Source organism: Cyprinodon tularosa, unplaced genomic scaffold (assembly GCF_016077235.1).
Source record: "Cyprinodon tularosa strain WSP-4 unplaced genomic scaffold, ASM1607723v1 ctg157, whole genome shotgun sequence".
NCBI lineage: Eukaryota > Metazoa > Chordata > Actinopteri > Cyprinodontiformes > Cyprinodontidae > Cyprinodon > Cyprinodon tularosa.
The window spans coordinates 870,928-885,908 of NW_024038405.1; the positions used below are offsets into that span (position 1 = coordinate 870,928).

Genomic DNA, 14,981 nt, shown 5'->3' on the forward strand with positions numbered 1-14,981 from the left:
AAACAAAGTAAACAGAAGTATATGAATGTGGGTTATTATTCAAATGATACTTGAAAAGAGCTTCCGTGAACTTTATTATCCCGATTTGCGGTGAACCTTCCTGCAACTGGTGCTAGTCAGCATTGTTCTGCAATTTTTGTTACTTACAGCAAGTTTTTTCTGTGTACATATCCTGAAACTGAACTCAGCTAAACAGTATTGACTATAGGAATCCAATTTTAAGTCTCAGCAGAACTGAAGTAATCTAATAACTGCTGAACAGAAGGCTTAATGATGTGCATAACAACAAAAAACAAAGGAGTACATGTTAAACTGGGATCCACTGTTGTCCACCAACAAAGGTTTGATGTTAAAGCTCCACAAAACATAACTTAGAAGTCAGTAAGGATGGTTTAACAGATCCGACTAATATGCATTACTGCAACAAAAATGTATAAGTGTGGCTACAGATATATTTCACTGTCTGAAGTTGCATTTACCTATGCGTGATGCCATATTAATTTATTCCTCAGCAGTTTATCTGAATTATTATATTCTAGTTTTAGATATTCAATCCAACCAGGTCAAAGTAAATTAAATAAAAAAAATCACTATCAATAATCCTTTATCGAGCTACACCTCAATTTGATGATTTATCTCATTTAGGTTTAACTAATTCTTTTGGTTTTCTGGTATAGACCTAGTAGCCCACACCATGATCCTACCACACCCATGCTTGATGGTTGGTTAACTACTTTTTGGTCTGAAATTCATACCACCTTCATGTTATTGCAGGCAGATAACAGAATCCTTGATGTGGTCATAAAGCTCTCCCTAAATTTTCCTCCATAAAAGTGGTAGTTTGGGTCAGTTGAATGATCAAACACGCTTCTGAATTCAAAAAAATATTTATTGAGTGTTGTACAGATTGTGAAAAAAGGACACCCTGATGTTGCAGGGTTCAACTGCAATACTTCGGGTCAATTTCAGAAAGGAAAAAGACAAAAAAAAAAAAATCTCTTATCCAAACACTTCCCGCTGTGGAATCATTAAAAAAAACAGAACTGAGCGAAAACACACCTGTGCAAATAATCTGAGGTCGGCAGCAGGTGTCTGCAGTTTTATATCGCAGAGCAGTTTGCCATCATAAGCACAAATATTTCCAGGTTTCCAACCAATACAAAAAATGCAATGAAGATATTATAAAGCCACTCATGTGGTCAGCCTACTTTATGCTGACCAAATTACCTACAATGTGTGATGACGTCGCCAAGACAAACGGAATGAGTCAAGCTGTTACATTTATAAAAAAAACCGAAAGGAGACACACGGAAGTCTGGCAGGCCAGTCATTTCAGAAAGCTGAAAAAGATTTAAAACTGAACGAGCATGGATGTTACTGAGTTTTTTTGTTAGCCGGATCATTTTAATCAGTAAAGACCACAAACCTGAAGCAGACCACATATTTAGGATACTGCAGACTCCAAATGGAAACACGCTGTAAACACACTGTACAGTAAACAGACATAAACACAACTGATTAACGTATAAGTTCACTTGAAACAGAAATAAATAAGGAAATAACCTAATTTCGTATGAAACAGACACACACCACATTGTGCCAAACCCCATCCTGCAACCCACACCCATACAGTAGTTTCAAACATGATCATCTCTATTTCTACTGCAGCTACAATAACATTAAACCCTAAACTTCTCTTTTTTCTCTCCAACAATCGCTAACTCTCTGGATGCTGGGCCGTTTTAATTAGAGACACAAAAAACTCTTTCACTCATGCTGTTCTCAGACACCCCCCACAAAGAAAGCACAGACATATAGGCACAGCTTTGATACTGAAAGTGCATAGAGCAAATGATTTATGCAAAATCATCGTGTTGCAGTTTACATCATTTTTTTTTATAGCTTTCCATTTTAGGTCTGAATGAAAACAAAATGTCCAGGAAATTCCTGATGCATTCAAAACAGATTCTCCTGCCTTCTATAAACATCAGGAAGTTCAATGGTGTAGTTTAAATCTTTAAATTATCTCCCATCTTATATATATATATATATATATATATATATATATATATATATATATATATATATATGCTTATGCATGAGGCCCATTCAACTAAAATACATCTTTAGTGTACAGATAGAAATTATTATATAGCTGGATAAAAAAAGGAAATACTCTCTTTGCCAAGCTCAAAAATTATCGAAGATTGGGAAATTGTGAATCGCTTGGTCTGCAAAAAGAAAAGAAATGTACATTTCTGAAAACATTGCCAGAAAAAAAGCAAAAGAACAGCAACATTATTTTGTTAAAAAACTGTGTTGCCTGCACTACTACCCTGTAAAGTAGCAGCTACTCAGGAGGATGTCTTGAAAAAAAGACAAAAACAATGGCCCTCCGCCAACTTCCGCTAAAAACAATCCTGATGGAGACTCTGGAGCAGCTGCTGTGTCTATCCATCACTTCATCACTCCAGCTTTGACATCTCAAACTTTGTCGTCATAATTTCCTAAAAAGTATCAAAAAATTGTTTCAATTACTTATTGTTTCATCGAAATATCACACATTAACCCAAACAAAACCATTCAGAATCATCTGATACTCATAATCGATTAGCCATTAGCAATAGCAGATAATTTTGCTAATGCACTACCAAAGGAAAAAATATTTTCTGCAGGCTAGGTGCCAATAATAATTGTGGTAGCTGTATTTGATACACTAATCATTTTGTGTTTTTTTAGCAATGCTTCTCATACCTCGTCTGAGTCGAGCAGGACTGGAAGGGCTCTGTGGGGACAGGATGAAAAGAAGAAAACAGAAAATTAAATCTATGACAAAAAAATATTTTACTACACTACTAAGGATGCTTACACATCAGTAAGAGAGCTAGGAATGTTGTCCTCCACCCATTTCAAATCTTCCTCCTGATTGAATAGAACAAAGAATCAGATCAAATGCCGCCATCTACTGGTACAAGACTCAGATGCAGATATATTGCTCTCATTTTGCTTCCATTATTTCAAGCTGTCATTTATGGCCAAGGCTGAGTAATCAAGTCATGACAAAATCTATTTAATGCTGAAGCATTACTCACCGGGTTTGTTTCTGGAAGCTTTGCAGTGCCATTTGTCTCAGTTTTAGCCGCTCTCAACTTTATACCATCGGCTGTAATGCGGGAGAGAATTCAATTGAAACACATTTATACCAAAAAAGGACGACGTATTTACAATTTTTCAGAAAAAGCTTTCATGTTAAAAACCGTACCAATGTTTGAAGATGCGATGAACTCAATCTCATCATCATCAGAGTCATCGATGAGAGGTGTGAACGCATATCTGCTGGTACAGAAAAAAATAGTAATAATAAATATTTCACGGGCTGAATCAGAGGGTGTTTGTTTGGGGGCACTATCTGTTTGAAAGTTTTTTCTGATATGAAACACGGGGTGTGTCATATCATATCAGGCTCCTTTTATCTTGACTGTTTGAAATTACCTCTGGTTGTTTGCTGAAGGCCGCCATAAAAACATTATAACAAGCAGAACAAAGGAGAACAGGAATCTCCAGAAAGCATCCTCCACCCAAACCTCGATCCAGTCCTAAGAATAAAAACATATGGAATTTTTCCAAACCCTCAAAAATAAGCATTAAAAAAATTAACAGTATGACATTAAAAATAAGTAAGGCATACTTACAGACTGGCAATTTGCAAGGTGCAACTTTTTAGCAGACCAAACCATAAAGATGACAGATGCTAAAAGGAAAAGGTGAAAGTGAAAAACTGCAGCACTTATAAGATTTTATGCAGATTTAAAAAAAAGTTAGGATCTACGGCCAAAACATCACAGTAATAAGAGGTGAAGTTAGCAAGCTGCATGTAAAACAGCTGGATCCCAAAACATTTATGTAAAAAAATACCAGACTCAGCTTTTCTGATTTTTTATTTTTTTTTTTTTAAACTACAGAATATTGAAGTTCACAAAAAAACTTAACAGCTTGCTTGAACAACAACATTACCTCTAAATTGACAGCACTCTATTTGCATGCATCCATGGTTCAACTAAACACTTGGAACAACTCAGAGAACATATGTTTAAAGGTCTTTATTTGTCTTTAAAATCCCTGGATTATAAACTGATAAATTCAGAATAAGAGCAAGCACAATCTGCAGGAAACTTTCCTTACATCCCCTAAAAGCCTGAAGATCAATTTAAAAACATCTGGAACCCAGAACTCAGTCCGATCCAAGTTTATTTTAGATGTCCTGATTGGTCAAAGGGGTAAAAAGACCTGATTTACTTATTTTGTCTAATTGTAGTGCTGGCTACGCTCAAAGGTACCGGTAATCCTTTTTTTTTTTGGAGATGCATAAAATAAACTGTACTTTTTACCAGCTGCATAATCTTTCTAAAATACTGAGAAAATGCATCCCTTATTTTGATAGGATGATAAATCCTGCACATTAAAACCATTTATGCATTAATTTGGTCCAGACACAGAGGTCTAATTTTCTTTTAGCAACAGGTCACTAGGATGGACGATGAGCCATAAAGATCTTGCCATGATAAAGCCTGCGAGTCTCCATTAGAACAATTAGATACTATAATGATAAGCAAAAAAAAATAAAAAAATTTCTGTCCTACCAATAACAGCATGTAAAGCCATGTTTTCAGTTGAATGAGGCGAAGAGTAACCTTATAGGCAACAAAAGAGTGGGTTTTACATGTAACAAAGGAGGAATTTCTCATGCCTACTATTAAAAAAGGTGGAGGCTCTGTGATGCTGTGGACCTCTTTCCATTCCAGTGTTTTTCTTTTTCATTTTGGTCTTTGAAAAGCATTAATAATCCAAAACATTTGGCCAAATCTTCTGGAAAGAGCTGATGAAGGTTCTCAGTCATCGAGGTCATAGTCATTCTGTAAAAATTCAAAAAATATCCACTGGTCTTGGTTTCCAAGATTTGAAGACGTTTCGCCACCTCTCCAGGAAGCTTTCTCAATTCAAATGTTTGAATTTAGAAAGCTTCCTGGAGAGGTGGCGAAACGTCTTCAAATCTTGGAAACCAAGTCCAGTGGATATTTTTTGAATTTTAACGGAACTTCTGGAAAGAGAAAGCATCATGTATCCTTTTGTTCTGTGAGCATTGAGAGGTGGAGGACAATAATTATACCACCAGCAATTTTGTTAAATTCAGGGTTTTTCTTTTCCTTACATTTCTCACAATTGGATGAGAGTTTGCCACTGAAATAAAGGTTGAATAGTTTTTGCCCTTTTGCGCATCTTTTTTCATACAAGGGGGAAAACAATGCAGGTTAGGAAAGTAACTTTGCTTTATTACTACAGGTTCAGTACTTACCAATGACAGCAAATATGAGCGTGTTTGTAAAGTGTCTGTAGAGAGAAAGCTTCACTGGGTTTCTCCTCAGCTTCAGAGTCTTGATGGTTTGTGCTAAGCTGACAAAGATGTAGCAGTGGCAGTCAAGGGAAATAAATAGCAGGAATCATATGGAAAAGAAATGCTAAACGGATCCATTTGGACCCTTTAGATTAAAGTGATGCATTTACTGTAGCTGAGACTAAATAGTGGTCTGAGCTCAAGCAGTGGTTCCTGCTAAAGTCTGGGCTACTTCATTTAAATTATAACCATTTTCCAGTTCTAAATCCAAAAAGCTCCTGGGTTCGCTAATAGATATGTGCAGTGACCAAACTAACTACAAAGAACAATACATGGGGAAAATTTTATTCTCTGCTTTTTATACTATTAGGGTGTTATTAATTCCTTGATGTTTGGTCAGCTTTCAACGGACCAGACATTGTTTAATCATTTGTCTGGACCCACTATTTACAGTGGAATAGGTCCACTTCCTAAAAACAATCCCAGGGGTGTTTGATTCAGGTCTGTGAGTGACTTTGTTTACAGGTTATGGTTTACTTGCAAAAAGTAGAATAAGAAAGCAAACCAGACAAGAGAAATAAGGGTTTGCCTAGACCTAATGTATGAATACACTCCATAAATCATGCATGTTGCTAAGAAAGCACAGCATTGTGTAATAGATATAATAGTTTTTACATCAGAAGGGAATTTTTATGAAATATGGGAGACTGAGATATTATTTGAAGTGTCTTTTTTTTTCTATACAGGATCACACTGCAGAAGATCTGGTAATTTTTTTCATCTTAGGTCATTGTTGTTGTTGTTTTCCACCTCCCCAGGTCCAGGTTAGCAGTTTCTGGCGAGACTGCTGCCCCCGCAACCCGATAAAATATTAATCTCTGGAGTCAAATTGGAGACTCAAACTAAAGCCAATCCTTCATGTACCATTACTAGGCCTGCTAATTATTTTACCCTTTACCTAAAACTATGATGTTAAGATACTCATAGGTGAATACATTTTGTTATTGCCAATTTTTTGTACATTTACCAAAGAAAATATTTCTTATTCGAAGGGCTTTAACCATTATAACTCATACAATCATTTTTATGTAAACCTGGGATATAAAACTTAAATGACATCTTTACAATCAACGACAGCAGGTCATGATGAAAAACAACTTATTTAGAGATTTAAAGGTTCAGTTTGACATCAAATGCACTGTTTGAAAAACATGACACAGACTGTAAATATGGGAAAATGTCATCATGCACAGGAGAGGATAAGAGAACAGTTGCATTGTCATACAAAAAAAAAAAAAACAAGCAGGTAGAGATTCAAATAATAATGTGTATTATTTCTCATCAGATGCCAGGTAAATGCTACAATGATCCTAAATTACTTTGAAATTAACCGATGAAAGTTTTGAGGAGTAAAAAGGAACCCTGAAGGGAAAGGTTGTAGGAGCACAAAAGGATATCCACCAGCATAAAGAGGAATCAAGCAGAGCCAGGGGAATGTTTGCCAACAGGGCCAAGTCTGAGTCTTTGGTCTGGAGTGGATCAAAGTGCAAACGACACACAAAAAAGAAGAGAAAGATGAGGGGGAAAAAATCAGAGATCGGATGGGAGATAAGAGAGGCAGCAAAGAACCCCAAACAAATGAGTATTTACCCAGGTGAAATAAAGAAACCAATCATCAAACCCCAAAAGGAGAGACATCCAAATTCCACCGACACAGTACACGACCACTTCATGTTTCATTAAGAGCTGATTACTGCTGATGAGTTTACTGAAAGGATATGAACCAGATGGCGCAGGAATCAAACACAGCCAGAACAATGGCTGTAATGAGAGCGGGGCCATTGTCTCGACCCTTCAGTATGAGTCCCAAAACATATCGAGAAAAACACATTGTGATGTCACGTTTAAGCCGGAACACAATCACATCTAAACTATGTCATGTTTTAAATGCCGTATTTTGCTTTGCTAAATATTTAGTTGATTATTGCAACTTCTCCCCCATTTAGCTATTTATTAGTTTTTAAATAATGATTTATTAGGTTTGTTTCATACAAGTAATTTTCAGAAAGATCTAGAGAGAGGTCGACTCACCCCTGTAATCCTCAAGACGCCCTCAACGCTTGCGAATCCAAAGTAGAGGATGCCGAGTCCCACGACTCTGTGCATCACTGTTCCAAGCCTTGGCCTGGAAAAAAAAAACAAAAACAAAACACAGAAACGTAAAGATAAATGCTTAATTTCATACAAAACCAAAACTGGATGGTTTCTTTGAAATGACACACTTTATAATGCCATAGCCAAGGCTGACGATGATGACAAGCAGTCGTGCCAAAGTCCTTTTCAGAGCAGAGACCAACTCAGCAAAGATCAACAAGCCAGGAGCTGCAGCAAAAGAAACAAGAAGCAATAAGATTTCAAATTGATCTGTGAAGAACATTTAAAACAACAAGTTGTTACCAAATTGCTGAACAATAATAGAAACGTTTATTGGTAAAATAAATATACAGTATATATGTAAAAACTAAAAATAGACATTTAATACTCAACATGTGTCAAACACTAGAGATTCAAACACTGGACAGAAAGACGTCTGTATGATGTTGGAAGGGAAATTACCCTTAAATAAATTTATTTCTGAACTTGTTTTTAAGGCAACCAAGAGGAATTACCGAATACAGATGCCCTCAGAAGAAAAGTAGATCCACCGTTGTGTTTGGTGAACATTACATTCTGATATTGTGAACCATTTACTAGCATATGCAGTGTAGTAACTAGCAGCCATGATATTGCATGTTGCTGACTCTGTGTAGCTTCCTCATTGACTGAAAAAGATATTTGCAAAGTCATTGGAGAGTTCAAAGAGGTCTATCTTTCTGTGAGAAATGGATGTCAGTTATAAATAAAATAAAGAAATTAATTGAACTTTACTGATCTCACAATGGAGAAATTAACTCTCTGCATCTAACCCGTCCCCTTTGGGGAGCAGTGGGCTGCCATTGTGCGGCACCCATGGAGCAATTGGGGGTTAAGACCCAGAGAGGCAGTCTGTGGGGATGGGCTTCAAACTCACAACCTCAGAAACCAAGCCCTATGCCCTAACCACTAGGCCGCCACTCCCCCCTTAATTAATCAATCTGCCCTTATTTAAGCATGAAGGCAGCAGATCGATTACCAGAGTAAAAATCTTACTTTTTGTAGGATTCTACTCATTGGATTTTACCTTAACTTAAAAAAGTGCAGTCTCAAACATAGACCATTTTCTGAGGTAAACTTTAAGTATTTTGAATTAAAAGAAACTCTGGTTATTGCAGGCTAAAAACCAAACCACCTTTTTTTCTTCTTCCTCTGCACCATGATTGGCATCATTTCTTGACCAAAACCTTATTTGCATTTTTATCAGGTTTTTACTCTCCAAGCTCAGGATACCTTGGAGTTACACCTTAATAACTAATTACACCCTCTGATCGCAGGCACGGTCACCTTGAGTACAGAAGTCCCAAACAGACAATGCAGCGATGCATGGGGAGATGTTGCTTATGATTGTGTGTTGCACAGTAGTTCTACGGGCTCCATCGTGCTACAAGTTTTCTTCACATAACTGAGGGAGGAAATGGATTACAGGAAAGTTCTTTCTTGCGCGACAATAAATGCAAAACGTTCTGAAAACATATTGCACAATATTAGTGAGTCAGGTTGTCATTTCCTGTTTCCTAACTGCATCAGAGTCTCCCACAAACACAGTGTGTCTGAACCTCTGTGTTGAGCTCCAAGAAAATGTGGATCTTCTAGACAGACAAAATTAACATTAAACAGTTGTCTATCAAATCCCAAGACCCAAATAAAATAAAAGCTGCTGGGGTGACATTAAACCCAAAAACAAAAGTTAGTCAACTTCCTCAATGAATTTTCAGAAGCAGTCGTTACACAACTAAATATTATCCCAGTCTTTTACAGGCTATCTTTAAGCAATATTCAGGTTATATAGAGATTTGACTTTCCAAAGAAATGCTAAGTTGGTGCTGCTTTTTAAAGTGTAATGTTCCTTTGAAACAATTATTTTGAGATAAAAAAATTTTATATAAAATGACTTACATCTTAAAAGATAAAACACCTAATAACACCTTTGATATTTTCCAGAATAAAAAAGGTTCGGCCTATAAATCAGGCTAAATTTACCTGGACCTCCTCAGACTGAAGAAGTTTCCAGGACAAAACGTTTCAACAAAGAAGATCCAGGGAACCAATTTAACCTATTTTATGACTTTTCTACTTGGATTTAGGGCTGGGCGATATGGAAAAAAAACTATATCACGATATGGATTATTTTATATCACAATAACGATATATATCACGATATACCACAACTGATGTTGCATTTTATGTTTTCATAGTCCGTCAGATGGACAGGGTTGAAAAAAATCTTTCATCGCCTATTTTTTACCCATCATCATCTGGGTGACGTAAAGCGGTGTAGTGTCGCAAAACCACGTTCTCTACACATTATCTTTTTATTCTCTTTTTTTTTCGTTATATATACTTAGAGTTTGCATAGCAAAAACGCAAAATGTTATATTAACAAATTATATTAAAATGTATATTAGCAGTAATAATAATAATAATAAAAAAGTTTATCACGATAGAAAAAATAGAGGAGAAAGGTCACGATAGACATGTTTCTCTCGTCCTCACGATATATATCGCCATATCGCCCAGCTCTACTTGGATTATTGAGATTAGGGCTGAAACAATTAATCAGATTAATCGATTAATGAAAGAAACGTCCCTAATTTCGTAATCAAGTAATTGTTAACTGGAATAAAGAGATTCAAAAACAAGCCTTTAGCTGACAGATCAACCTACATAGAGTAGTAATTATTCCAAGATTGTAAAAAAGATATATATATATATATATATATATATATATATATATATATATATATATATATATATATATATATATATATGAACATTTTGCATTTAAAATAAAAAAAAAATAAAAATCTTTATCCATATGCTCTATCTAGAACTCCTCAAGAGTTCCACCTGGTTTAATTGTGCAAAAAGCCTTTAATGAGTCTTTGGCTATCTGATTTTAATTTCTAAAAAATAATCAAAAGATTAATCAATTTGTAAAATAATCATTAGTTGCAGCCATAATTTAGATTAATCAGGATATTAGACCACTATATCGTACAATGCCTTATCAATTTAATCACACTTTGACACTTGTACCTTTTCGGTACCTTCATGTTTCCAAATGTGCATTCTCTTTTTTTAAGTGTATAGTTTAAACACTTTGAATTAATTGTGTAGGAATTGTGTTATACAAAAAACTCTCTTACAACCATCTCCAATGCATTCAGTCATTTGGACCTTAACATTTTAAACACATCTATTAGGGTTTGTATATTTAAGCAGCTTCTATCTTAAACAAGAATGGCATAATTGGTGTGACTGTCGTAAGAAACTCACAAGCCGAGCCGACGCCGTTGGTGTTTTCATATTCAGCACAGAAGACGGCCTTCTCCACCATGCCGAGGAAAATGACGCCTGCTATCCAGAACTGGATCCTCAGCAGATCTTTCCAGTAGCAGGCCGCCCAGATGAACCACAGCAAGGCGTACAGGATGTAAACCACACACATCACCATGTAAAACTACAAACAAACAGAAAAATAGAGGACAGTCAGATGTCACACATGAAGGCAATTCAAAATTTACTATAAACTAATATCATAAGGTGTTTTATATAGCAAACTTATATAGATCTAGTTTTTATTTTAGAAATTCAAGCATTATTTATTAAAGACAGAATGAAAATTTTTAGTTACATGACTGTTATAGTTAATAATAAATCTTATAAATTTTTTAATGAAATAACAATCAACCGATTTAACAATCAAATAATCGTTTGTAGTCTAAAGGCTCTAAAACAGGTTTGGTGAAGGAACCTACTCAGAGGAGCAATGAAGCCAAACTTCTACAATAGATATTTACATTTTGCCTTGAGATAAAGATCCTCCTTGGTCAGTAAATATGCTCCATCCAAAACTTATTTTGACATTTCAGGACCCCATAGTACTACTTTTTTAGAGGTTCAGTTAGGAAAGGATTCTTTTTTGAAGTAAACTTAAAAAAACAAATGCTAGATTAATTCATGACTAAAATAACCAATAGCTGCTGCACTACATATAATACACGTATCAAAAAAAATTATAAAATTAGAACAGATCCATAAAGTCTCTACTTACGATCATGAGCGGCCACTCTGTGATAGAAATGAAGCCATGGCTGCCTTTCATCACCACATTGACTAAAAAACAAAACAAAAACACAAGTCTAAGCATCAGATAAACCCCGTAAAAATCCAAACATAACATTTCTCTACACCAGCTGATTTCTAAGTCATTTTTTTATTAAATATCCCACCTGTTAAATTCCATTTGGCCTCCTTTATACTGGAGTTAACCTTAACAACCAGCAGGTAAGGCCCGTCCCTCCATGTAGTAGCTATAACGTTCGCTTTGGTGCTGTTCATGTTGTACTCGACTGAAATCCATTCTGGGTCGCTGTTTTTCTGCATAGTTTGACAAGCAAAGGAGAAGTTACCAGTTTTAACATCAAAGAAAATATAAATAACATCCCCCCCTGAATAGCATAATGGTCACGGACACAGACTTTTAATACAGATTCAGACTTAAAAACGAGACTTAAATGAAATACCAGGCCGTGTAGGAGGACTGAATTTAAAACTTTAGTTTTTCTGTGCTTTTATTAAGTAAAAAAGCAAATCGTACGTAGCGTAACTAGTACCTTACTCTCTGCAGGACGTGGTTTAGCCATGGCTTTCTGAAAAAAAAACCCCAAAAAAAAGACACTGGATCATGAAAAATGTTGTTATTAAACATGTAAATAAATGCGCTGAAGAACAAACAGCAAACCTACGTTGAGCCCAGTTAAGGAGAGTGGGTCCTTTTTGCATGGTACCGGACTGTGTATGTGTTCTATGTACTCGCCCGGCGCGTTAGGTTTAGGGTCCAGGTTATCCCCGTGGCTTAGTGGCGCCCTTTCATACATCTCCTACAGGACATCAAAATCAGAACTAAGCATTAAGTTGTAATGTTCGCAAGAAAAACTGCACAGGTGAACCAGACAAGAACTTATTTTACTTACCTCAATATTATTATATTCATTGTAACAGGAGTAATATTTCAAAAGCCAGTGGATTGTTATTTTCACCTCCTTGGAACAACTACAAGACACAACTGAGAGATGAAGATATTTTTTTAATAAAATAAAAGTAAAAGCACAGAACACAGCAAAAGTCTAGGTTAAGATTAGGCTTGGTTTTATATATAAAGGCTAATACACTTCCCACTTCAGCTCTTTGGACAGCTTTAAATCATCACGCTGTGGAGACTAAGCAGGTATCCCTGCAAACAAGGTCTATAAACTATTGTCATTTATAAATACTAATAGAAAATATGTATAAAACAATTTTTACATAATTTCATTAAACTCCGATCCAGAACCACATGTCCTTCTCGGGGATACAGGCAGAGGAAAGGATTTCATCCCCTAAAACCTCACAACCAAACTAAGCAATGTTGGAAGTAGGGTTCAGTTATTTTTAAAAGATAAAGGTTATGTCTAAAGAGGCATTTCCCCCTGTCCTTCCCACAACCAGACTGCATAGTATCTAGCAAATATGAGATTGCTCTACTTCATGCTAGAAGACTAAAAATAATATAAGCCTAAGATATTCAGAACAATAAAGCCATGACAATAACATTTTGCGAGCTTCTTTATTATTTATAACATCATCAATAAATGTTAAAGAACATTTTACTCAACTATAGCATACCATGATGATCTTAGAATAGCCCATGCCTGTTCTCAGGTCAGAAAGTAACATAACAATTAAGTCTTACCTTTCAGGACAACATCTGTGTCTTTAAACATAGCTTTCTTTAATATTAGTGGCCTGGAATCCTGCAAAACATTAAATAAAAAATGCCAGTAAAAATGCAGTGAGATGAATAATAGGTTAGTGGTTAAATAATGTTGAAATCAAGCCTCTTTTAAATAGAAAATTTAGGATCTGTCTGTACTGCATTGAAGTAAAAGAGGTGTTCAGAAGATAAACAAAGTGGTTTCCATATGGTTCAGCTTGTCCTAGAGATCAAGTAATAAAGTAGAGGAAACTGGATCTCCTCAGATCTCTACCTGCATTATTTATTGATGAAGATGTCCTGATTCTCTAAGAAGTCTCTAAGAACTGAACCATCATAGTTATAAACATTAGGACTCAGCTTTGAATGATGCAGGGAGGCTAACAGATAAAGTAAAGGACACAGACCTGAAAACAGCCAAACGTTAACAGAGACAAATCAATTACCTTAAGATTATTTTCGAAATATAACGAAAAAAAAGTTAAACTTTAAAGCTGGAAGGTGCTAGTTTGCATCAGCTAATTATAGAATATTTACTAGCATTTCGCTTAAGGCTAACTGCTAATAAGCTAAAAACATTCTGCTTGAACTTTTATCAGTTTAGCGAAGAAAATGGCCATCTTATATTAATATATGATTAAATTGACTATCCAAATGACTGTTTTCATTTAAAGCACACATTAAACTAATTAGTTAAAATGTAAAGACTAGTGTAGCTAACGTTAGCTTAAGGTGCTGCAATTGTCTGCACTATTTCCAGGTGATACTTACATCAGTAACCTCAATGGTCCATTTCCCTGTTTCTGGTGATGCGGCTGCTTCATGTATACCACTGTGTAAAGCTATGAAAAACAGCATCCATTGATAAAACAGTCCTAAGCCTGGAAACCTCCACGTCCTCATCCTGACAGCAGCTGCCATGTTTGTTCATGACGTTACGAGCACTGCCCTGTAGGAGGCGCTCTGAACGCACCACAAGAAAAAAGAAATCAAAAAGTATTTTTGTTACATTTAGTATGGTACTACAGAAGAGGATTAGGGCCACCGAAAAAATAGAACGGTTAACTGATTGTTATATTTTATTTCAGTATAATATGAGAAAGAAAATACGGAATTCTGACTTTAATCTCAGAATTCTGACTTTAACCTCAGAATTCTGACTTTAACCTCAGAATTTTTTTTTCTCATGTTATACTGAAATAAAATTTAAAATCAGTTAACCTTTTTTTATTTTTTCAGTGGCCCTAATCCTCTTCCATACTTTAGTACTTCATTTAGCAAAACTTTCATGTTATTTTAACCCTGTAATTCCAAATGTATCTGATACATACGGTTTCTGAAATGTTTTGCGTCTGACACCTTTTGCATAATTTAATGGTAAAAACTTTGCTCAAAATCCTATTGTACACAATCAGATATACCTGTTAACAGAGGGCAGAAGACTACACAAAAAATAATCTTGACTTATCGCAAAGTAATAAATTATTAATATCAAAAATGTATTTCTGTTTTTTCTTTTTACATATTTTGTTAAAAGGCCAAATAAGGACTTCAAACCAAAAACAAGTAATTTTCTGTTTTGTTTTATTCTTGGATCGGGCTTTAAAGGGTTAAAAGGCATGAACAATTGTGAACAGA

The 14,981-nt window shown here is 35.4% G+C and overlaps 1 protein-coding gene across 2 annotated transcripts; it reads right to left on the reverse strand.

Moving 5' to 3' along the window:
• Positions 1-2,451: 2,451 nt before the first annotated feature.
• tmem87b (transmembrane protein 87B) lies at positions 2,452-14,283 on the reverse strand. 2 transcript variants are annotated; one of them, XM_038280151.1, is made up of 19 exons: positions 14,115-14,283; positions 13,323-13,383; positions 12,565-12,656; positions 12,337-12,471; positions 12,205-12,240; positions 11,821-11,968; positions 11,643-11,704; positions 10,865-11,048; positions 7,675-7,774; positions 7,484-7,577; positions 6,850-6,921; positions 5,354-5,462; positions 3,693-3,751; positions 3,493-3,596; positions 3,263-3,333; positions 3,093-3,163; positions 2,870-2,922; positions 2,755-2,785; positions 2,452-2,507 (listed from the first exon to the last, which is right to left on the reverse strand). In XM_038280151.1, the coding sequence occupies exons 1-19, from the start codon at positions 14,262-14,264 to the stop codon at positions 2,466-2,468; spliced, it is 1,674 nt and encodes a 557-aa protein (XP_038136079.1). In that variant the 5' UTR covers positions 14,265-14,283; the 3' UTR covers positions 2,452-2,465. The 2 variants fall into 2 exon arrangements, with proteins under 2 accessions (XP_038136079.1, XP_038136078.1); XM_038280150.1 differs by lacking the exon at positions 6,850-6,921 and adding an exon at positions 7,173-7,244.
• Positions 14,284-14,981: the final 698 nt, after the last annotated feature.